At 40.1% G+C, this 19,951-nt stretch overlaps 1 protein-coding gene across 1 annotated transcript; it reads right to left on the bottom strand.

Annotated features, from left to right (window-relative positions):
* Positions 1 to 3,742: 3,742 nt before the first annotated feature.
* On the bottom strand, positions 3,743 to 18,496 carry ST6GALNAC5 (ST6 (alpha-N-acetyl-neuraminyl-2,3-beta-galactosyl-1,3)-N-acetylgalactosaminide alpha-2,6-sialyltransferase 5). Its single transcript, XM_009583611.1, has 4 exons — positions 18,473 to 18,496; positions 17,578 to 17,987; positions 12,679 to 12,786; positions 3,743 to 5,277 (listed from the first exon to the last, which is right to left on the bottom strand). Exons 1-4 carry the CDS (start codon positions 18,494 to 18,496, stop codon positions 5,046 to 5,048), a joined length of 774 nt encoding a protein of 257 aa, XP_009581906.1. The 3' UTR covers positions 3,743 to 5,045.
* Positions 18,497 to 19,951: the final 1,455 nt, after the last annotated feature.

Raw genomic sequence — 19,951 nt, 5'->3', positions numbered from 1 at the left:
AACCTAGTTGTGGAACTCCAAGTGGGCTCATCACCTGGATCTTCTTGTCCACTTGCTTCAGAGAACTTTGAAGAACTCTAAATTGATTTGCAAGGCATGACTTTTCTTACAAAAGCTGCATCACATCTTAGCCAATATATCTTCTTTATGGCTGCTAATTCTGTTCTTTGTTACAGTTTTCCATCCATTTGTCTGGGTTGCTGGGGTTGCTTGTCTTAGTTTTCTGTTTTTTCTGTCCTCCTGACAACTCCTGGTGAAAGTGCTCCACGGTGAACAGGGACACTCTATGTTGATCATCTGCTGAGTAGTCTCTCTGGCTTGGTCTGGTGTTCAACGACAGACCACACAAGGAAGTGTCTCCCTTTTCTGCGGGCAGTGCACGAGCGTGTCCTGTGGCAGCTGTGTGCTCTCTTGCTGGCACTCCTGGGAGGGTGCCTGAGAAGGGAAGGAGGTGCTGGTTCACGGCCTGTTTCCACATGTCTGCAGTTGCCATGGAGCCTGTTCTACAGTCAGCCATGACATAAGTCACCATCTTTGTTCCCACTGTGACACTGAAACTCCATCCTCATGATGGTCAAAGGGTTTTATTTGACATTTCATGTTTTGTTGTAGTTTTCAGTGTAGAAAACGTTTAACAGTCTAGTGGTTTTAATGGTATTTAGCGTAAGCAGAGCCATTTTACAGCCATTTTATAAAACATCCTTTGAGTTTTATACTTTCCTGCTTCAGTACGGAGAAATTTCTCACCATCTTAGACTCTTGTCCTTCCATATTTCCTAGGGTTTTTTTAAAGGAGATTGTCCTTAAAAAATTCTTCTTCTTCTCCTCCTTTCTCCTTAAAAAATCTTATACTTGTGATATGTAAGGTGTGCTTGCAGGAGGCAGCTGGAAACCCAAAGTGATCAGTATTAACTGATGCACCAGGAAGGGTGAAGTATTGATACCTGGAAGGTTTCTGTACTTTCTTCTCTTTTGCACTACATTTTGTGGTCTTACAAGTACTATTCTACTGTTTACCTGTTTCTTTATGTTTTTTGTACCTAAGCTCTGTTTTTAATTGAACTAGATATTACATCTCCTTGCATCAAATAAAATAATTAACTTTCATTAGTCAGAGGTGATTATCAGAATTTTTCAAAGAGTTTTTGTGGCATACGTGATAGATTTGTACAATATTGAAAAGAAACTTCTGCAGGACAGCCATTGCTATTGAGCCAAAACTTTCCACTTTGTCAGCTCCAGCCTGACTTTCATCTTCATATTCCAGGGGAATACAGCTAGATAGCTATAAAACCCCCACGGTTTATTCCTTACTATTTAGATTCCCCTCACCCCATTCCCCAATGTTCTTCCAGCTATTTTTATATTATCGTGTCCTTGCCTCCTTAGAGCTATCTCGGGTAGAAATCACTTAGTTTCCTATATAGTTTGCCTGAGAAATACTGCAGGACGAGACCCAGGTAAGCACCTCCTGCAGAATTTTATCACTTTACGCTCCTGTTCCTGTGTATGTATATATAGTATACGAAATTGCCATTGTGTGTTCTACTGGCTAGAGCCAGGAGTAGCTGTCAGCAGACCTGACTCTTCTAAAATCTAGTGCTAAGGCTGTAACTTGGTCTTAGTAGGTTTCTTAACCTCCCTTTTCCTCCGTTTCCTTACCCAGGAATAAACAATATTAACTTGTCTTTCTGAGGTGCTTTAACACTTTGGATGGAAGGTTTTCTCGAAGTGCATCATGCTTTGTATCGTGCTGCTGTTAGCTGGGCATCTTGCAACCATTGTGCCAAAATAACAGAAAGCAATGGTCATATTTTTCTGTTCTTAGTTGTGGAGATATTTTACCATTCTCAATTCCAGTTGCACATATGACGGCATAAGAGCTATGGTTCTTTGAGATGAAAAACACCTACTCTGATGAAGCCAAGCATAAAAGCATAAGGTATGCAAGGAGTTCAGAACTAAAGTAACATAGATCTTAAAACTGCTGATGTCTGTAAACACTGTTTTGCAACAGTTTTTAATATGTGAAATGATGTGCACTGAAGATCATGAATCGATCAAAGTATAGTGGAGAGTGTAAGATGACAGCATAAACCAGAGAATGGCAGCAGTGCCTAGTTTGTACTACTTATCTCTGGTCTGACAGCATTTTCTATGATAAATCTGTTTGTTTTATAACTAGGCCATAAAACCTTACATCAGGCTGAAATGTAGCAGGATACGCTGTACTTCAAAAATTGTGCTTTTATAGAAAAATACATCAGTAATTTGTAAATTAAAATTGCAGCACTTTAAAAATTATTTACATATCTTTTGCACTCTTAAAACTTCTGCTTTTTGGACTGGATTTTATATTCCATATAAAATATGTGATCAATCCTATTTAAAACTTGCTGTCTCCTTGGCTTCATCAAATTCATTTTGCAGTGAGTCTTGTATATACAGGTGTGACTTACTCTTAAAAAATACTCCTTCATATTTTTTGTCATTAGATGGGCGAACTTGCTGAAACTTCCTTCATCATAGGAAGTTGATGAGACTACAGCGAGGTCTGGGTTTGTTTTGTTTAAAAGACTGGATGTCTGTAAGGGTAACAAGAACACGTAGTTGTTATTAACAGGAACTGAAGAAGGAATATTTACTGTCCTTAGCTTCACTGTTAGAAGCCAGGAGATTTAGTGTCAGTTTATCCCATGTTTCTTCTTCACATTCTTAATGCTTCACCTGATCTACTTGGTACTGACCAGTCTTGCAGACAGGAAACAAGAATGTGGAGCACAACGGAGTCTGGCAAGTCCCAATGTTTCTAAGGTCAGTGTAATCTATTTTAAAATGATCTGTTTTTAACAATAATGTAACTAAACATTTAGCATACACATCCTGCAGCCCTTGATTAATGGAAAAACTAAGAGCTCTGTTTTAGAATGACAAGATCCTTTTATTATTATATCACTAATAAAATAACAAAAGGATGGTGGCATCAGAGGACCTACTGTGATCCATACCATCTCTTGCAGTCACATTAGAAATGATCTGTAAATCAATTTGACAGAGTTCATCAATTTGAGCAATACATGCTGGATACACGCCCCAGTACACATGCTGAAAGGGATGTTCAAATTACCATTAGTTCAAAATCCATTCTGTTTTTTTGTAGAATGTTGTGAGATCAAGCGGAAGGAATAAAACACAGTCAGTGAAAGAGGGAGAGTTAAACACCAGCTGACAAGAGACAGGTTACAAGCAATTGGCAATAGTAGAGCTTTGCATTCGGTCTGTATGCTGAGTGGTGTGTACCAGGAAGAACACTAAAAGAAAACTTTTAAGGCAAAACAGGTTGTAGTTTCTTGCTCTTTGATAGTGGGGAGGGCCACAGCAAGGAGGGTGACTCTTGGAGGCCTCCTCTTTGGGTCCACGCAATGTTACAGCGGTAACACTGTTTTGCCCCTGACAGTGCAGTTCGCTTTGTCCCCAGAGATTCAGGGCATCTGTAGGGCAGCTGCAGCCATTGCTATCCAGTTTTGGAAAGAGGAAGAACATGGATTGTAAGTGGGTTTAAACAATAGTGAGTTTGGTCCCAGTTCTACACATCGCCTCTGAGGTTCAGCTTCTTGCATTTAGATGTTTTAAGGTAATATCTTTGTTCTAGCTTTAGTATTTATCTAATGAGAGACACCTTTCATCACCTGAGGTATAAATGTTGCATGCAAAATTACTCCTACTGATTACTTAGAAGAAATTAGAGATTTAATATTTGTGAGGCAAAAGGAAAAATAATACTGTAACTGAAATCTTTATTCACAAGCCAAATGTAACCCAGTAATTCACACTGTGGGGTTCCATATACAGCACTAGCATTGTCCGTCCCCTTGGTTTGCAGGGACTCGCCACGCACGTGTACTTCACGAAAAAAATGCCAAGTGTAACTTTGCTCTTTTCAAGGGGACAATTTTGTACTCATGGAACTCTTTTCACATCCCAACTTCAGTGCGATCCAGGATCTCCGAGATCAGGGCTGATCTTAGAACAGTGGAAGGTTTTTTGCGGGTGCAGAGTTGTAATCTTTTTGGCTAGTATCGCTGGTAGTGTAGTACCCGGTAGTGTAACTTCTTGATTTTGGAAATGTGGTCATGTTGTTTCAAGCCGTTGTTGCCTGGTTTGTAGCCTGTTGCCTCGTTGCTCCTTCAGCCCCTTGCAGGACTACAAGAGGAAAAACAGAACACAATCCCTCCAGCCTTAGCTGGTCTCTTCTTCACTGAAAGCATGCTGCTATAGACAGTGATTTTTTTGGATAAACTTTGCCTTCCTTCCTCCCACCCCTAATTAAAAAACAGCAGCTTGATAGCACAGCAGCAAATGCACATTAATATCAAACAGAATTTTCACTACCATTTTCATATTAACATGAGATGTCAGAATGTAAAGTTAGCTAGATCTGCACATGGGACCATTCTTGCTGTTAAAGGCTTTAGGCTGGAACAGAGCCCAAAATTTTTAAAAGAAATGTAACATTTCCAGATCAAATATTAATTACATGCTATATGGAATCATATTTTTCAAACAAATTTTATAAATAAAAAGCTAGGCCTTTCAAACCATCAGCAATATTAGTTCTGTATTTGAAAGATTATGAAAGATAAACAACCACATAACTGTGAATTAGAAAAATACTGGCCTAGGTTGCATAAAAACCTCCATTAAATAAATACCGTAAGTTTTCACTATGAAAATTCAGTGGCATTGTACTTTAAAAAAACATAATGAATTAACCATCCCGTTAACAATACTCAAGTTGTTTTTCACAAATCACATACACATACAGGAAGCCAGATGGCCAAAAAAGGCTATATACTGGATTAATACACAGTTTGACAGAAAGTACTCTTGATATGCTCTGCTCCTTCATCATAACTTCCTGACTGTTGTTGCAGTTATCAGCTGCAAATCCTGTTACCCTTCTCCTCTAGGTTGCCTTGCTGTCCCAGCAGGTCCAGCACCCCAAAGGCTGACCCAGTGTGATTGCGGTCTTGTGCATTCATCCCTCAGACCACCGGTTTAATCTCAGGGGGATTTACAGTGAGTGGTTCTGGTTTCCAGTCTGGTTGGAAAAAGTGAATATTGAATGTCCGTGCCCAGTTCTCAAACACTCGTTTCTCTGTGATGAAACGATGATGACTGCCCTTTCGTCCCCGCTCGTGTGAAATGTACATTGTGCATTCGTCAGGTCCCAAAGGTTCATAATAATGATAAGGTACTGAAAGATGATTAGGATCCCTGTGGAAGAAAGAAAATAGATGGAAGCCTGAGATGTTCTTTTTTACTGATTGAAAAGATGCTATCTTTAATAAGCTGATGGGCTTAAATCCACTTTTTTCCCCAGTTAAACCAAATTTCTAGGTAGCTGTATTTTTCTTGCATATTTAATACATCAAAATGGGGCAAAGGTGTTTTCTTTGCTCTTTCTATTGCTCTCCTTTAATCCCCTCCTCCCAGTTAAATAAAGGACAGCAGTAGCTCAAAAACAAGGGAGAGTGCTGCAGGGCTGTGTTACTACTATGAAATTTGAAGCAAACTGCTTAAAAGAGATTTATATCTAGATTGTGATTTGTAAAAAGCCTTACAGAGGTATTTACTGAACTGGGGGAAGAAAGGGAGGGGAAGATAGAGGGTAGGTGGTTATCTGTGTCACATCAGCTCAGCTGAACATTGCCAGCATAGTGCACAACTTCAATGAGCCTAGCTGCATGCCAGGTCAGTGATACAGTCTGCTGTTGCTGGGTTTATAATCAAACATCTGATGCACAAATGAGTTCTTTTTGATTTTACAATGGCAACTTTCATGTATCTAAGCTAAAAATTAAAACTGTTCACCCATAGTATCCTTCTGACCTTGTGAGCCCATCGGCATTAACCAGCAGGAGACGCAGTACTCACGTGGTGACACATAGGATATGCTAAACACCCATTTTAGGATAAAATTCATTTTAGCAGTTCTAACCTCAATGTTTTGATGTTACATTCTGTAAAAGACACATTATACTTATAACAAGACAGAGTGATTCATTCTCCTTTTGTTTTATTCTCTGCATTAAACTTACCCATTATGTTTTTACTTTGGGCACAGACATTTTGGGCTGACAAGAACTCATACAACCGTCTCCGTCATAAATTCAAAGAGAGATAGCTGTCCTAGACAGAATAACCCAGTTGTACCAATCTCCACAGTTGCTATCAGCAAACTGTTTTGTAGTGGCAGAAAAGTTATTCCAAATATTACCATTTAGTGAAGCCTTGGAACTGCTCCATGTTAAAGCCTGAGCTGAACAGGACCCTAGTACAGAGCAAGAAATCTCATGCAGATTCAGGGCTGTCAGCTCTAATACAGAGTTGATTATTTTCGTTTTGAAGAGCTAATGTTTAAGTGCATTTTCAATTGAATGCATCCACAATCTGTCACTATTCTGTCCTGGTCATTATTTTTACTGTGTAATTCTGTCACCTACACAATTCTCTTAATTTTTCTTATTTTACCATTATCCATATTGTCTATGCAGTGGTAATGTATGATATTGCTGCTGCTTTCCATTTGTACCTTAGATTAACATTTTAATTCAATCAATCTAGCTTCCTGGGAACACAACATGGTGATCAATCTTACAAGACCAGAATAACAATAAAATTACATTTCTAGAATAAGATGGATTCTAAATTTACTGTATATATTCTCACCGGAATACATAAGAGAGTGAAAAGAAATCCTTCAATACCTCACCTACAGAAAACATATTTGTAATGTAAAAAATACCCTTCATATAGAAATTTAATACTTTTTTTTTTTAGCTACAACTATTAGATCTCAATCTTCAATTAATTTTTCACATACTTTTCTGATACATTGGACCTCTCATTATGTATCTTAAATGAATCATTTGTATGGTTACTGTAAATCTAACAGGACACATTTTAATGTGATTGATTTCTTCTTAAGAACAACTAAACAAATAGGCCTCTGCCTCTCATTTAGACTGCTCTTCCTTTCGAGGGTAAACCTATATGGCTTGCTGGATATTTACTGCTTTAAAGTTAGGATTAGTAAAGTTGAAACTGTATCTCCAACAGACTTTGAACAAATGCAGTCACAGTGGAAATAAGTTAACTGCTCAGGGCCCAGTACTGCAAAGTGAGCCTGCAAGGCTGCCAGCCCCGATACCTCGGGCTAGGTTTGGCTGGGATCCTCCCTCCGCTGCCCCACCCCACCCCTTTTTTCTGACGGCCAGATTGCATTTGCAGAACATGAACTGGAAGAGCAAAAAGCAGGAAGTTAATCGCTGTATGTCGCCTCCCTATTCCTCTGCGGTACGCTGAAATTAGCAATGGATGTTAGTGATAACTGGAATCAGATTTCTCACAGAGGATCTATAGGAACGGTAGTCTTTTTTTTCCTCCACACAAAACCCAAAGTATACAGGTGCAAGGGGTAGGTGGATCAGACGGAGAGAGGAAGGAGAGAAGGCTTGATAGTGGTCCTCTTTCTTCTCCCTCACTTTGCTAACTTAGTATTTACCTAAGGTTATGCTATTCTGTTATCTCTTTGAAGCAACATTTTGAAGCCTGTACCTTCCAGTAAGTGCTTTATCTCTTATGTTATCACTATTCTACCAGTGGATATTTTAGCAATGGATTTCCCTTTTGAAGACAGGGATTCTACATTACATCAAAGGCTCTGAGGCTAACACCAGAGAATCCTAAGTGGATGCCCTTAGCTCCAGGCTGTAATGGGTCACTACATTTTGTGCAACGTCCCGTCAGAAGCAGTCCAGAAACACGTGCTGCACAGGGCCTGGCAGGCGAGAGAGGCAGAGGAGTGCAATCCGGGCACCCTGTTGGGTTCAGGCATCCCCTGATGGGTTCTGTCAAGGCTTGTATGCAGGTCTACTGGCTGAACTGAATTCAATGCAAAAATGAAAATGTTGGTGGCTTTAGACCTCTCCAAGACTACTCTGCAGCTGACTGAGGCTTTGAGGCTAAATTTCAAATGTTGTATTTTGGATTTAATAAACTGTGAAAGGCAGTTAGGTACCTAGGATATTTTGTCTGAAGTCTTTCTCCTTTCGTGGGAGTTCTGGATTCCCCTAGATTGCATGCTAGTAAGGTTTGGATTTGAACTCGGGCTTGAGTAACTACACCATAACCCAAATTAACTGTACTGTGTTATCTTGTAACTCTGCAATTAGCTTATGTCACCAGCAAATGAAATGCATGAGTAATTTCTATACGGAAATTGCTTGCCACCTCATTTATTAGCATTAAACCAGATGCTGTTTTATCACTGAGTGATACTGGACATTAATCAGTATTTTGTCAGACTTCGCATGCATATTAATATCACAACTGGGAGGAATCTAGGAAAGTTCCTCCATAAAATATACTATACTTCCTGCCTAACAGCCTGCCAGCACAGCAATCGTGGATGTGCCTGTACCCAATGTCAGTCATCTACTGTTTGCCACTTCAGTGCACATTTTCTCACAGATGGTATCCACCCACAGTGAAAGCTGAAAATACAGCAAACAGTGTTTGCCTCAAAAGAAACAAGGGAGAAAAACAAGGCCATCCCATATGACATTCTGGTCAACCTCTTCCTTTACCAATGAAGAGCTGTTATAAATCAAAACTGTACATACACTAAAACTGTATGTACTCACAGCTTTGTAAAATAGTTCATAATTTCAAGGGTGACAAAAGTGTCATTAACATGTTGAGTGATGGGCAAGGTACTGTGCCAGAACTATGAAGATTTCTGGACAATTTTTTGCCTTCTATTCCCAGGATCCCATGTCCTTGACCTCCATACTAGCCCTGTTTTCCAAACCATTTATGCATTTCGTTATGAAGTTATGAAGGTAATGAGGTGAGATCCAGGCGTATGGACCAAAGAGCATGACTAGCTCCCATACAGTTTACAATCCTGTGAGCACCCCTTCTTCCATCATAAGCCTCAGGAAATGTAACTAGCAACAACTGCTTCTTTGCATTTGATTTAAAGCAATTGAAAAGAAGAGAGGGAGGTAAGAAAACACTAGATTTAATAGCTGTACCCAAAGGAATAAATTAAAGGATTTCAAATGCCAGTTTTCAGGCAAATTACCACAGATGGGAAATGGCCTGGCAGTCAAATGAGGATTCTTATAGAAAAATGATCTGGCTCCATAATTGGAGCAAAAATTATTCATATTAGTTACAATAAGGCTCAGAATTAAACTTTAAGTTTCTGTGAGTTCCAGAAGGCCCATGAAGGGGGCGGCGGGGGTTAAAGAGGGCTCTTCTGACTAACACCCTGAGTTTTACTTGTGTGCATGAGTACCCAGAGATACCTGCAAGGAACCAACCTCTTACTGCTGCTGATACTCCACTGGACAGGGATTGGAATTATTACAAACTGCATTAAGGCTTCTCTGTGTCCTTCCCACTGATGCTGCTGAGCAGCCACAAAGAAAAGCAGCAGCATTGCAATGTCTTCAGGAATTGTGGTGCTGTCTGTGCACCACAATCTGGCTGCTGATGTAGGGAGGCAAGAGGAAAATCCTTGATGTCCCAGTTCAGGAGTGAGTCCTGTGCATACAGCAGGCTGCCAAAGGGAGCTCAGAGAGGAAAATGCTTCCCATCTGGGGTGCTAGTTTGCTCCAGCAAATGCTAGGATTGGATCCCTGGGTACTGGAAAAAATACAGCAAGATGGCTTGTCTTTCATGTGACAAAAGAGTGAGAGGTGCACACACTCTCCAAAATCTTTGCAATGTGCATGGAAGCACAAGCTTTCATCTTATTCTAGAATGTGCAAGTCAGATGTATTTAACAGCATGAGAGCAGTGTCAAAGCCATTAACCCTTACTACAGCATAAAACTGTAGCAAAGTAAAGGAATTTGATATTACATATAGCTTTGCTGTAAAGTACTAGAAATTTATAATAATCAGGTCACCGATTCCAGTTCAGCTATAAAAATCAATGTCCAGTGAAAGTAAATAGAAATTGTTGCAATTAATAGTGACAAATATTTTAGTCTGTACTCCAGACTCCTTCACTAGACTATTTTTCCTGCACGGGTGGGAAGCAATTTGGTTAATGATCTTAAGCTAGTAATTTGTAGCAGAAGCAACAGTATGATATTCACAATACCTTTGAGATGCCCTTCACATTACAGATGTGATACTAATTTAGTTCCATGACAGTGATCACCCACACTCATTACTTACTCCACAAATTAATACTTAAAAAATAATGGGTATCTGCTAAAGTTGTAAATTTGGTGATATTAACTCTGACTAGAAATAAGAGGGTGGGTTTTTTTTAATCTTAATGATTCTTCAGTTGCACAGCAACTAAAGAATCTATACGATCTCACACACACATGAGAGAGGTAGGGTGGGGTTTTTTTTTGTTGTTTTGGGTTCTCTTGGTTTTTCTTTTTTAAATGGTAGATTTCTGTTTTGTCTGACTGAAAACCAGGAAATATGGCTTAAAATTACAGAATATTTCTTCATTTCTGCTATTTTACTTTGTTATTTCTTTGAAGTGAAGCACTGTTTAACTGATTAATGAGTGACTGAAGAGCAAACTAAGAAGGTTAACTGTATTTATGGCAAGAGGTTCCTTTCATAGCTCTTCATGGATAGCTTCTTCCAGGCATGGCAACTAGAGTTTTCCCCTTCATCATCTGGGGAATAAACTTGAAGTAAAGACACTTTATATTCCTTTGATTAAGAAATGACCTTTTCCCTTTTTATGACCAGGTAAGTGTACCTTGATGTTAAGATTTTTTTATGCAGGCTTAAGCATTATTACATCTATCAATGGTAGGATTGATTACAGCCTTTCTTGTCTTATAATTTAATATTATATCCATTTGATTTCAATGTATCCATTCTATGAAAGGCTTTCATATGGTCTTAGTGACAATTTTAGCCTCTTAAAAAGCTGTGGGTTTTTTTTTTTTTTAATCAAGTATACGTATCTAAACTAATCTGACTTTGCCTGAAAAGTTAGGCTTGAACATTGCTTTACAGTGAATTGCTGTCTTCTGCATTTTTAGATCATCAGTTTATTTAAGAATTACTCCCATGTGCCATTGGAATACAGCCACTTCTGGAGTTAAGACAGACCAGCCACTTACAGAAACTGAAGAAGTGTGTCTTGGCCAACTGAAATGACAGGGGAACTAAAATGCTGTGCTGTGGAAGGTATTTATGTTGTCTGGAATATCTGATCTAGTTTCTTATTTTCCTTGGAGAATTCATGATGAAATCTGGCAGTACATCACAGCGTTTATTATCAGTGTTTTGTTATAATTTGTAGAAATTCTTACAAAGTAGAATTTAGTGTTGACATTTTATATTGTAATTTCTTCAGGGATTTCTACTATGTGCCCAGACAAATGCAGATTCCCGAATGATCTTTTTCAGTGCTCTGAAGAAAGTCAATGCAGTCCTGTTCTTTGATAGATGAGCTAACTTGTCACTGCAGCCTTGCTCCCCTTGCCCCCTGAAAGGCATCTTGAATTAGTCAATGAACCAGACTTCAGTGGGATCACTAAATTTGCAACAGAAAAGTCAAGCAAGTACTTCTTAGTGAAAGCATTCATGAGCAGTTGATGAAACATTACACTGATGCCATCGTTCCAGACTGCCAGTGCCAGCTCTGTGCATTGCTGGGTCACCTAACAGTGCAGATGGGATCAGGACTAGGTGTGGGCACATAACCACATTTTTCTGAAAGGCCAGAGTGCTAGCCTAGTAATGGATGGACAGGTGATATTTAAGTCACCATAAAGATTGGTGATGTAAAACAAATTTGTATGAATTTATACTGGACCGGTGCTTTGCATCATGTGGCTAATGTGATTTTGGTCCAGTACCAGAAGTCCTGAAGAGTGTTTCCCTCTATCACTGATCCACAGTAGGAAACCTTAACCAGCACCTTGGGCCCGAGTCCTGAATATGGCTGGAGGCACAACGTAGCTGTAAAACGTACATACGCTGTTACTTTATAAAACAGCATGAAGGGGTCACATAGCTTCCACTGACAGAATTTGTCTGCTGCTTCTACCACTTGTGGCCCACACCCTGCATGACCAACATGGGTGACTACAGGACTGATCATCTATTCTGCAGATCCAAATTCTGGGGGCTTTTTTTGGTGGGGATTATTGAGGAAGCTAGTTTACTGGAAGATTGCGATTCACGTGACAGAGATACAACCACCTTAATTTGAGTTGCGTAGAAAGTTCAATTTAGAAACTAGTCACTGTGAGAACTCTGTACCTCTATTAACTGGGGGGGGAACTTTAAAAACAAATTAAAAATAATGTTTTCCAGTACTCCTTTTTTCAGATTAATTTCATGCCAATTATTGCATTACTTTTAGCTGATAAATACTCAGAAACTGAAAGAAACCAACAAGACGGATTAATTCTCCCACACTACAAACAAAATTTTTAAATATTTCATATAACATAATTAAATGCTGTTTGTTGTTTTCAGAATCAGATCTTGGGATGTGTTAATTAATTGCTTTAAGAAGACTGAAGACAAGTTGCAGAGAAAAAAATTCGAAATATTCAGATATTTATCTGTAACGTTCAACCTTGTTGGCTAATAATGGTTCCAAAATAAATCCTACCTGCAGAAATCCGGTGGCACCATGCCATAAACATTTATCCTGTCACAGAGCTCTAATGCGATAGTCATTGTGAACCAGCCCGTGCTAAGCCAAGTGTTGGATATCTTCCTGAAAGCAAAAACATAATTAAGTTTTTAGGCTGACAAATAAGTCTTGAGATATCTGAAGCAATTTCTGGGCATTTTTTCATTCTTGTGAAAGGTTATGAAAATTGGGCAACCAAGACTACTTTGCTCATTCATCTTTCAACAATTTTGCTAGTGTCTTCTGTCAGTCGACTAATCTATGCAGAAACTGCCCTTGCTGTAATTAATTTTGGGCACACCAATGTTAATATTTAGCTGACCTTTTAGTAAGTTTACCTTAAGTGACTGAAACTTCGTGTCCTATATTTGTACTCTTCTACTAGTAACCTATATACATCTATAATCACCTAATGGAGCTTACACACTAAGTGCTCAGGAAGACGCATCGCGGGGGAGGGCTGCTTAAAATGCTGCCTCCCACGGCATACAGAAGCGCCTGTCTGCCGGAGCGAGGTCTGGCCTCAAGTGCTTGGTCTAACCATCTTTCCTCCCACCCCGTCCACGATTTGGTTTCTAGAAGCCCCAGCCGCTCACTGTGACTGCTGGCAGGAGACTCTTAGTTAGCTGCAGCTATGCCTGTCCCTTAGCCAGCCTGGGAAACCTTCATCCTAGCTGCTACCCCTCTGCCTGCCCTAAGTCCCATCCCTGCCTGGTGGGACCTTTGAATATGAATGACAGTGCTGCAAGGGAGCCCTCTAAGGCAGCTCCTTTCCTGGCCTTCTCTGCAGGCTGGGAGAAATCTTTAAAAGAAGCACAACTGAGCCCAGCATTATTTATGCAAAATAGGAGATATTTCCATGTAACTGCTCACAGATGTGAGAGATTTACAAGCTGTGCTTAAATTTTGCTGTATCACAGGTTCTTATCTGCAAAATGGCAACAGTAACGTTTCCTCTTTCTAGCATTTGCTTGTCATTGCTGTTTAGTGTGTAAGAGCTGGGTACTATAATGGTTACTGGTTGCCTGGCACACGCACTGAAAGTCCCAGTCCTGTGTTAAGTTCCTGCACTGTCCCTATGCCTGGGGAGAGCTGGCAGTCTTGGAACGGGAGGGTCAATGAAATGCCAGTGAGGAGCACGTCTTAAAGGTGTCGTAAAGGCATATTTAGGGGCAGCCGTACAGGACCAAGTCAGGCACCTCTCCCAGAAATGGAGGCACATAGTCAGGTATTTGCTCCAGAGAAAACAGGTTCACTCAAAGGTCTCCTTTCAAATACTGTTAGAAGGAAACAGCAGGCCTCCCTAATGGCTCCTCACTCAGCTAGAAAAGTCCCACAAGAAGAAGTTCAAGCTTGTGTCATCTGTGTCCCAAAAAGGCCTCAGATTCCTGATGATAGCCTGTCACAGTGACTGGCTCTCCTTTCATCTCTTACTACAGCTGAGGCACTGGGAGAGCAAGTGCAGGCTCTTGGATGGCTCGTGTGCTGTGTCAGATTGTACTAATATGGAACCTACATTAACCCCATTCCACCACACCTACATCTGCCTGACACCTGGGAAATTTTGTGACCCCCCCCCCAAAAAAAGCACAGTGGAGAACATGAGGTTCTCATCAGAGCAGTTACCTGGGAATCCCAGGTCCTGACCCCAGTTCCAAGGCCATCTTTTGCAGTTTACCCAGTGATAGCAGAATGCACAACGGTTCTGGAAGCAGGGACCTGAAGCCACAACAGCCACTGCAAGCAAGTGCCAGCAACAACTAATATATAATTCAACAGGCAAGAGCCCACCATGCAGCTTCCCAAGCTAATGCTGAACAAGTTGGTTCCAAGTAGGTCATCTACAGGGCAGTAGGAGGGAGATGTTTTGAGCACTGTCAGATTGAGGAATGCCTTGTACCAAGGTTTCCCATTTCCTCAGTGAATTAGACTATTGCGGAAAAAAAAAAAAAAGGTGATATCAATGCCAGCTGCTTAAAAGGCACTTCTAAACATAAGTTACAGGAATTCTTTAACCAAAAATGCATGAAGGATGCTGGGGAGCCTAGGTAATTTGTCCTGTCCTTTGTGGGTCACCTGGTAACGTATGAACTCCTGAAACGTAGTTTTTTTACTGCTCCTGACATACAGACTTTCAGGCTAAGCTAGCATTTGCAGAATAACATGATTTAAGCATCTCATTAGTTCCAATTATGGGGCCTTATTTATTTTCTGAATTTGCACTTAAGCTTGGGGGGGTGGTGCAATTTGTCACAATGTCATAGCTGGGTCATAAGTTCAGCAGAGGCCTTCAGGCACTGCAACAATACAAAACAGTAAATAATAATTTTTGGCTCAAAATTATTAGGAAAGGGAAAGCTAGGGAAAAGCCTAAAAAATTTGCTTCCCTGCCACATGAGAGTTTCTGAGCCTATGAATCGCTGTGTAATTCAGGAACATGTTCAGGCTAAGAGTACCTTGGAGCTTGCATAAGGCCACTGTTTTAGGTGCCTAAGACCTTACATTCCAAAACCGAGGGAGCAGTTACATCTAGACCATGACCCAAGTGGCTGCACTTTGCAGAGGTCAGGCAACCTAGCTTGGCTGTCTGTTGGGTTAGTTTTCTTTTTGCTTACGCACACTTATGCTGTAATTTAGTGTTTGCAGTAAATAGGAGAATAACTGAATTTAAATAAACTAGCTTAAAAGCTAAACAACGAAATAAAGATTTAAAAACTTACTCAAGTACCACTTTGGCCTCTTTAAATTTCATGTCTGTAGGACAGCAATATAGAAACAGTGTCTTGCCTTTTCATAAAAGATCTGAACGAGAGTCCAACAAAAGAATACTGTTTTTATACCTAATCAGCTGTAATGAAAGAATATGAAGAACTGTCATGTGCTTATTAGGGGAAATTATCAGATATTCTTTTATACAATGAACTAACACACTGTGCTGATAATTCTGTAGTGCACGCTAAATTACAATTAAAGGCCTTTCTGCTCCACCAAAATCTCATTTATAATCTCTATGGAAATACTCTTCCTGCAGTTATTTCATTTATGTTTCCTTTATCTAATTACTATAATATTGGTTCTGAATCATATTTCCTTAATGTACCCTTATTCAATTATAAAGTTATTTTCAAGTACAGTTACTTTATAATACCAAGTATATTGCTCTGCAGTCTTTGTCATTCACCGTACTATTTAACTGGCAATGTTTTCTGAAGGTTTCCCTTCATTTCAAAATCAGCTTTTTTTTTTGAAAAGCACAATACATCCAATTACCTTTTTTCTCATCATTTTCAAGACAGAAATGAATGGTTTGATTATTGCAACCTTGCAATCAGGCTTCTCTCTCCCTCCTTTGTTTTTTGCAGGCACTAATGTCAAGAGCTCAGCAGAAACCTCCCAGGGAACAGCAACATTCTGGGCTGTACAATGTTCTGCTCCTGGCCCCACAGCTACGTAAGTTTTCTTCCCTTACAAATTCCTTCCTACCCGTGTTTCTTTTCATCTTCCCTCTCTTTTTCTGTGCTGCCTATTCATTTATTTTCATCTTCCGTTTTAATCTTCTTAGTCCTTCAAGTATGCTGTACGTGCCCTTTTTGCGGTTCATACACAGCAGAGCCTGCAATTTCTGAAAAGCAACAGGACCTGTTCATGAGGCTGAATTTTGCTAGCATCCAAGTGCTCTTGATTTATACTGGGAGTGACTGAGTCCACTATAAACTTGTTATATTGTCATTAATGTCTCAAAATGCCTTGAGAATATTTAAGGAGCCAAGACTGAATGTGGTGCCTGTGCAGAAAAAGAAATGCTTTCATCACATGCACAGCTATAGGCCTCCTGCTCCGGATGGGTGATGCAGAACCAGAAAGAGCATGAAATTGCACAGCAAAGTGTCAGGAAAGGAATGGGACGCTGGCTCCCCATGGCAGAACTGGCCAGACTGAAGCAGAAGAGGTAAACTGTTCCTCAAAACTGGGGACTGCATGTGGTCTTACAGTGAAAGAGTAATCCAGGAAAGGAGGTGGCAGTGTGCATTCCTTGTGTACAGGGTCTGACCCGTAGGGCTGATGGTGGCCCATGTTACAGTGCAACTACGGCTTTGTTAACTTCCATGCCTTTGTAAATACTGGGCTTACAGATAATCCTTTGCACTTTTCTTGAAGGGTTCAAATGCTTAATTCACCTTCTCACTTTGCTCTACTCTGGGTGAACAAACCTGGAAAAGACAGTAACACATCAGAACTGGCAGGGTGTCTCCACTTGTTATCCTTCCTTCTCATTCTGGCAGAGGTAGAGTCTCTGGCAAAGACTCACAAGCACCAATTTGAGGATGGAGAGAAAAGGACCTTTAATAGTAAGAAACTGACCAAGTTACTGTGTGCTCTAGTGTTAGTGTGAGGATATGTAGTTTGATCCACTGTAACTGAACAGAGCTCTGCAAGCAAACCATGTGGGGTATGACAGACAAAGGCAGCAAATGTGAAGCAAAGATGCAGTTGCTATCAGCTAAGAGGATACAATAGTTTCCTCTAACATTGGTTCTGCCTTTGTTGTGCAGCCCAGAAAACAAAGTCCGTGCTCTTGAGTCCTCCCTGTCTACAAGAGGATTGAGCCCAGCTCCAAGCTTTGGTCTGTATGTATATTATTTGTGAAGCTAGAAAATCTCACCGTGAGTTACTGCACAATAAACCCACCTCTTCATATTTTTTACTTATGTTAAAAGTGATGTTATTTGGTATGTCATACCGTATTACAACTCACGAGGCAGAGGATTTAATGGGTGTAATGGTCCCTCTGAGCAGATCTGAAATTGTTATATGTAAACTTCATTATTTTACTACTGTATGACATCCCCCAAATGTATCCACATAAGTTCTCACCTGTCTTTCCCAGTTTCCCGTTTAAAAAGGTCATCAAATTGAAGCATCTTGTGGCGAGAAATCATATATGCTTTTAATTGAGGCAGTATCTGATTCATCAGCTGCAGGTTATTATACACCAAGCCTTTGCCATCTCTCCTCATGTAGCTGCTAGGACCCCAGAAGATAAACACAGCACCGTGGCTCATATTTAAGAGTTCGTTCCGATTTCGCAAAATCCTCTGAATACTGGAGTGTGCAATGACTCGAAGGCTCGTTTTGTTTCCAACATCTTTTCCATAACCTCGAGTAGGTGCATCATTCATTCGTATTACACACTCTGTCTCGTCGATTCTGTCACCTTGTTTACTTCCCAGAAGGTGTCCAGAGCTGGTAACCAACGCACAACTCTTGCAGTGCATTTTTAAAGGCTGCAAAGACATACATACTTCAAAATCAGCTGTAAACATCTTCCCATTCACTACATGATAACTATATTTTACATGTACGTGGCATATTTTACAGCAAAAATCTCAAGAGGACTTTACATAAATCTTGCCCAGCAGTCTTCCCAAATAACTGGGGACACATTACCTGTACATTTTGTAGATGGGGAAAATGAGGTGTAAGTGTATAGCCCTTAAAGCTCCTCTGGGGAGTTAAGTCCGCTGTTTAAATCCTCCTTTCCATTGCTGCGTCATATACAGTAATCACAACAGCTTCTATACTGTTCCGAGCTGCATAGGATTGTATTTCTTCCATTTGCCATAAATGAGCTATAATTGGAGTATTTTTGATTCTTCCTCTTCCAGTTTTTTTCAGGAAATAATCAATTGTAAGTCCTCATAAGCACAGGTGTGAATAGATTTTCAACCTTCAGGGGTCAAGACATTTTGCTAAGGGAAGAGAGTTATACCTTGGTCCAATCCTTCCACGCCATCTCCAAGTTGGTGCCATAACCACTGCAATGCTCTTGTACCTCCTTTGTGGTTCAACAGTCAGAGCTGGTCATTAATGTCTGCGTATATTTTACATGACAGTGAGTTAGTGCACTGAACTTTTTCTAGCTTGTCAGGTCATGTTTAAAAGTTACACAGTAAAATGGAACAGGAGGTGCCTGTTCAGTGAGTGTCTGACCTAATGGAATCAGGAGAGTAAAACAAACTTTCATGAAAACGAAAATGTATTATAAATTATATTACTGAAGTATGCCACCAATATAGATATCAGTAATAGGAGTACGTAAGTGTATCTGCTACTCAGCACGAAAACTAAAAAGGGGCAATGGGTTAACAGTATCCCCAAAGTGCTAATTTCTAACAAGAATACAATTAGCTGGGAGATAAAGACTGTTAGAAGGTGTGCCTCAGTGGCCCTCCATGAAACAGTATCTTGCAGCATTTAAGACCAGTAACATCAGATTATAGAACGTACAGAGTGTGTATCATTGTTTCTTTGCAAAAAAAAAGGCACACAAACTGAACTGGTTGCTCATCAGTCTGAAGTTCCTTGGAAGGCCATTTTCGTTCATGATCGTTTTGATCTACTGATCTTCTTCCCTAAGGTTGTCTATCAGAATTTTATTTTCATCATTAACCATAAAGAATGGCATTCCAATACCTTCCTGGTGAGTTACAGGCTTTAATTCCAGAGACTCCAAATCAGACACACCACATGCTGAGAGCAGTCATCTCCTGCACTGCGGCACTGGCCTGATCCTGTAGTATACTGAAGAGGTGACAGTATTCATTGGCTCTGAAGAGCGCTAGCAACCTAAACCCATCTTTGACAACGAGGGCCTCAGCACCTCGAAATCAAATCCTGTGGCTCTCCGTGGCAGCTCGTTGTTCATGCCATTACAAACATAGCTAGCATGTCTCCAGGTGTAAACTTGGTGAGTTTACTAGCAATGAGGAGAAGTTATGATGACATGTAATTACACTTAGTATCAACCGCGTTTATAGGAATCAAATGACTAAATCAGGGAGCTGTGAGGCACAGCTTAAAACTCTAAAGCTGAAAAGAAGACATAACCTAGGTTTGAGATAATCCCCTGTTTGGAAATGTTTTGGCCCCTAGCATCTGAAGGGGGTATTTTACTTAAGTAACTTGTTTTTAATTTTGAAGGTAGTAAGTGGTTGCAGTCTGAGCTTTTTTTCTATGAGAATAGCTAATGAATGATGAAGTGCTTTTTAATTAAAGACAAAATTATTAAAAAACTGTAACATTTGCGTAATGTTACAGCCAGTAAGCTTTGTATCTCCATCTTCCCCAAACAACAAAGTCCCTTTTCTTTCACATATATGGATTGCAATCCAGAGCTAATGATATGGGTAGAAATGCTCACGCCTTTGTGAGCCAAGGTTCCTAATGCAGTATTTACATGCATTTTCCT

Source organism: Fulmarus glacialis, unplaced genomic scaffold (assembly GCF_000690835.1).
Source record: "Fulmarus glacialis isolate BGI_N327 unplaced genomic scaffold, ASM69083v1 scaffold19880, whole genome shotgun sequence".
Taxonomy (NCBI): domain Eukaryota; kingdom Metazoa; phylum Chordata; class Aves; order Procellariiformes; family Procellariidae; genus Fulmarus; species Fulmarus glacialis.
This window is presented reverse-complemented; position numbering and strand designations above follow the sequence as displayed.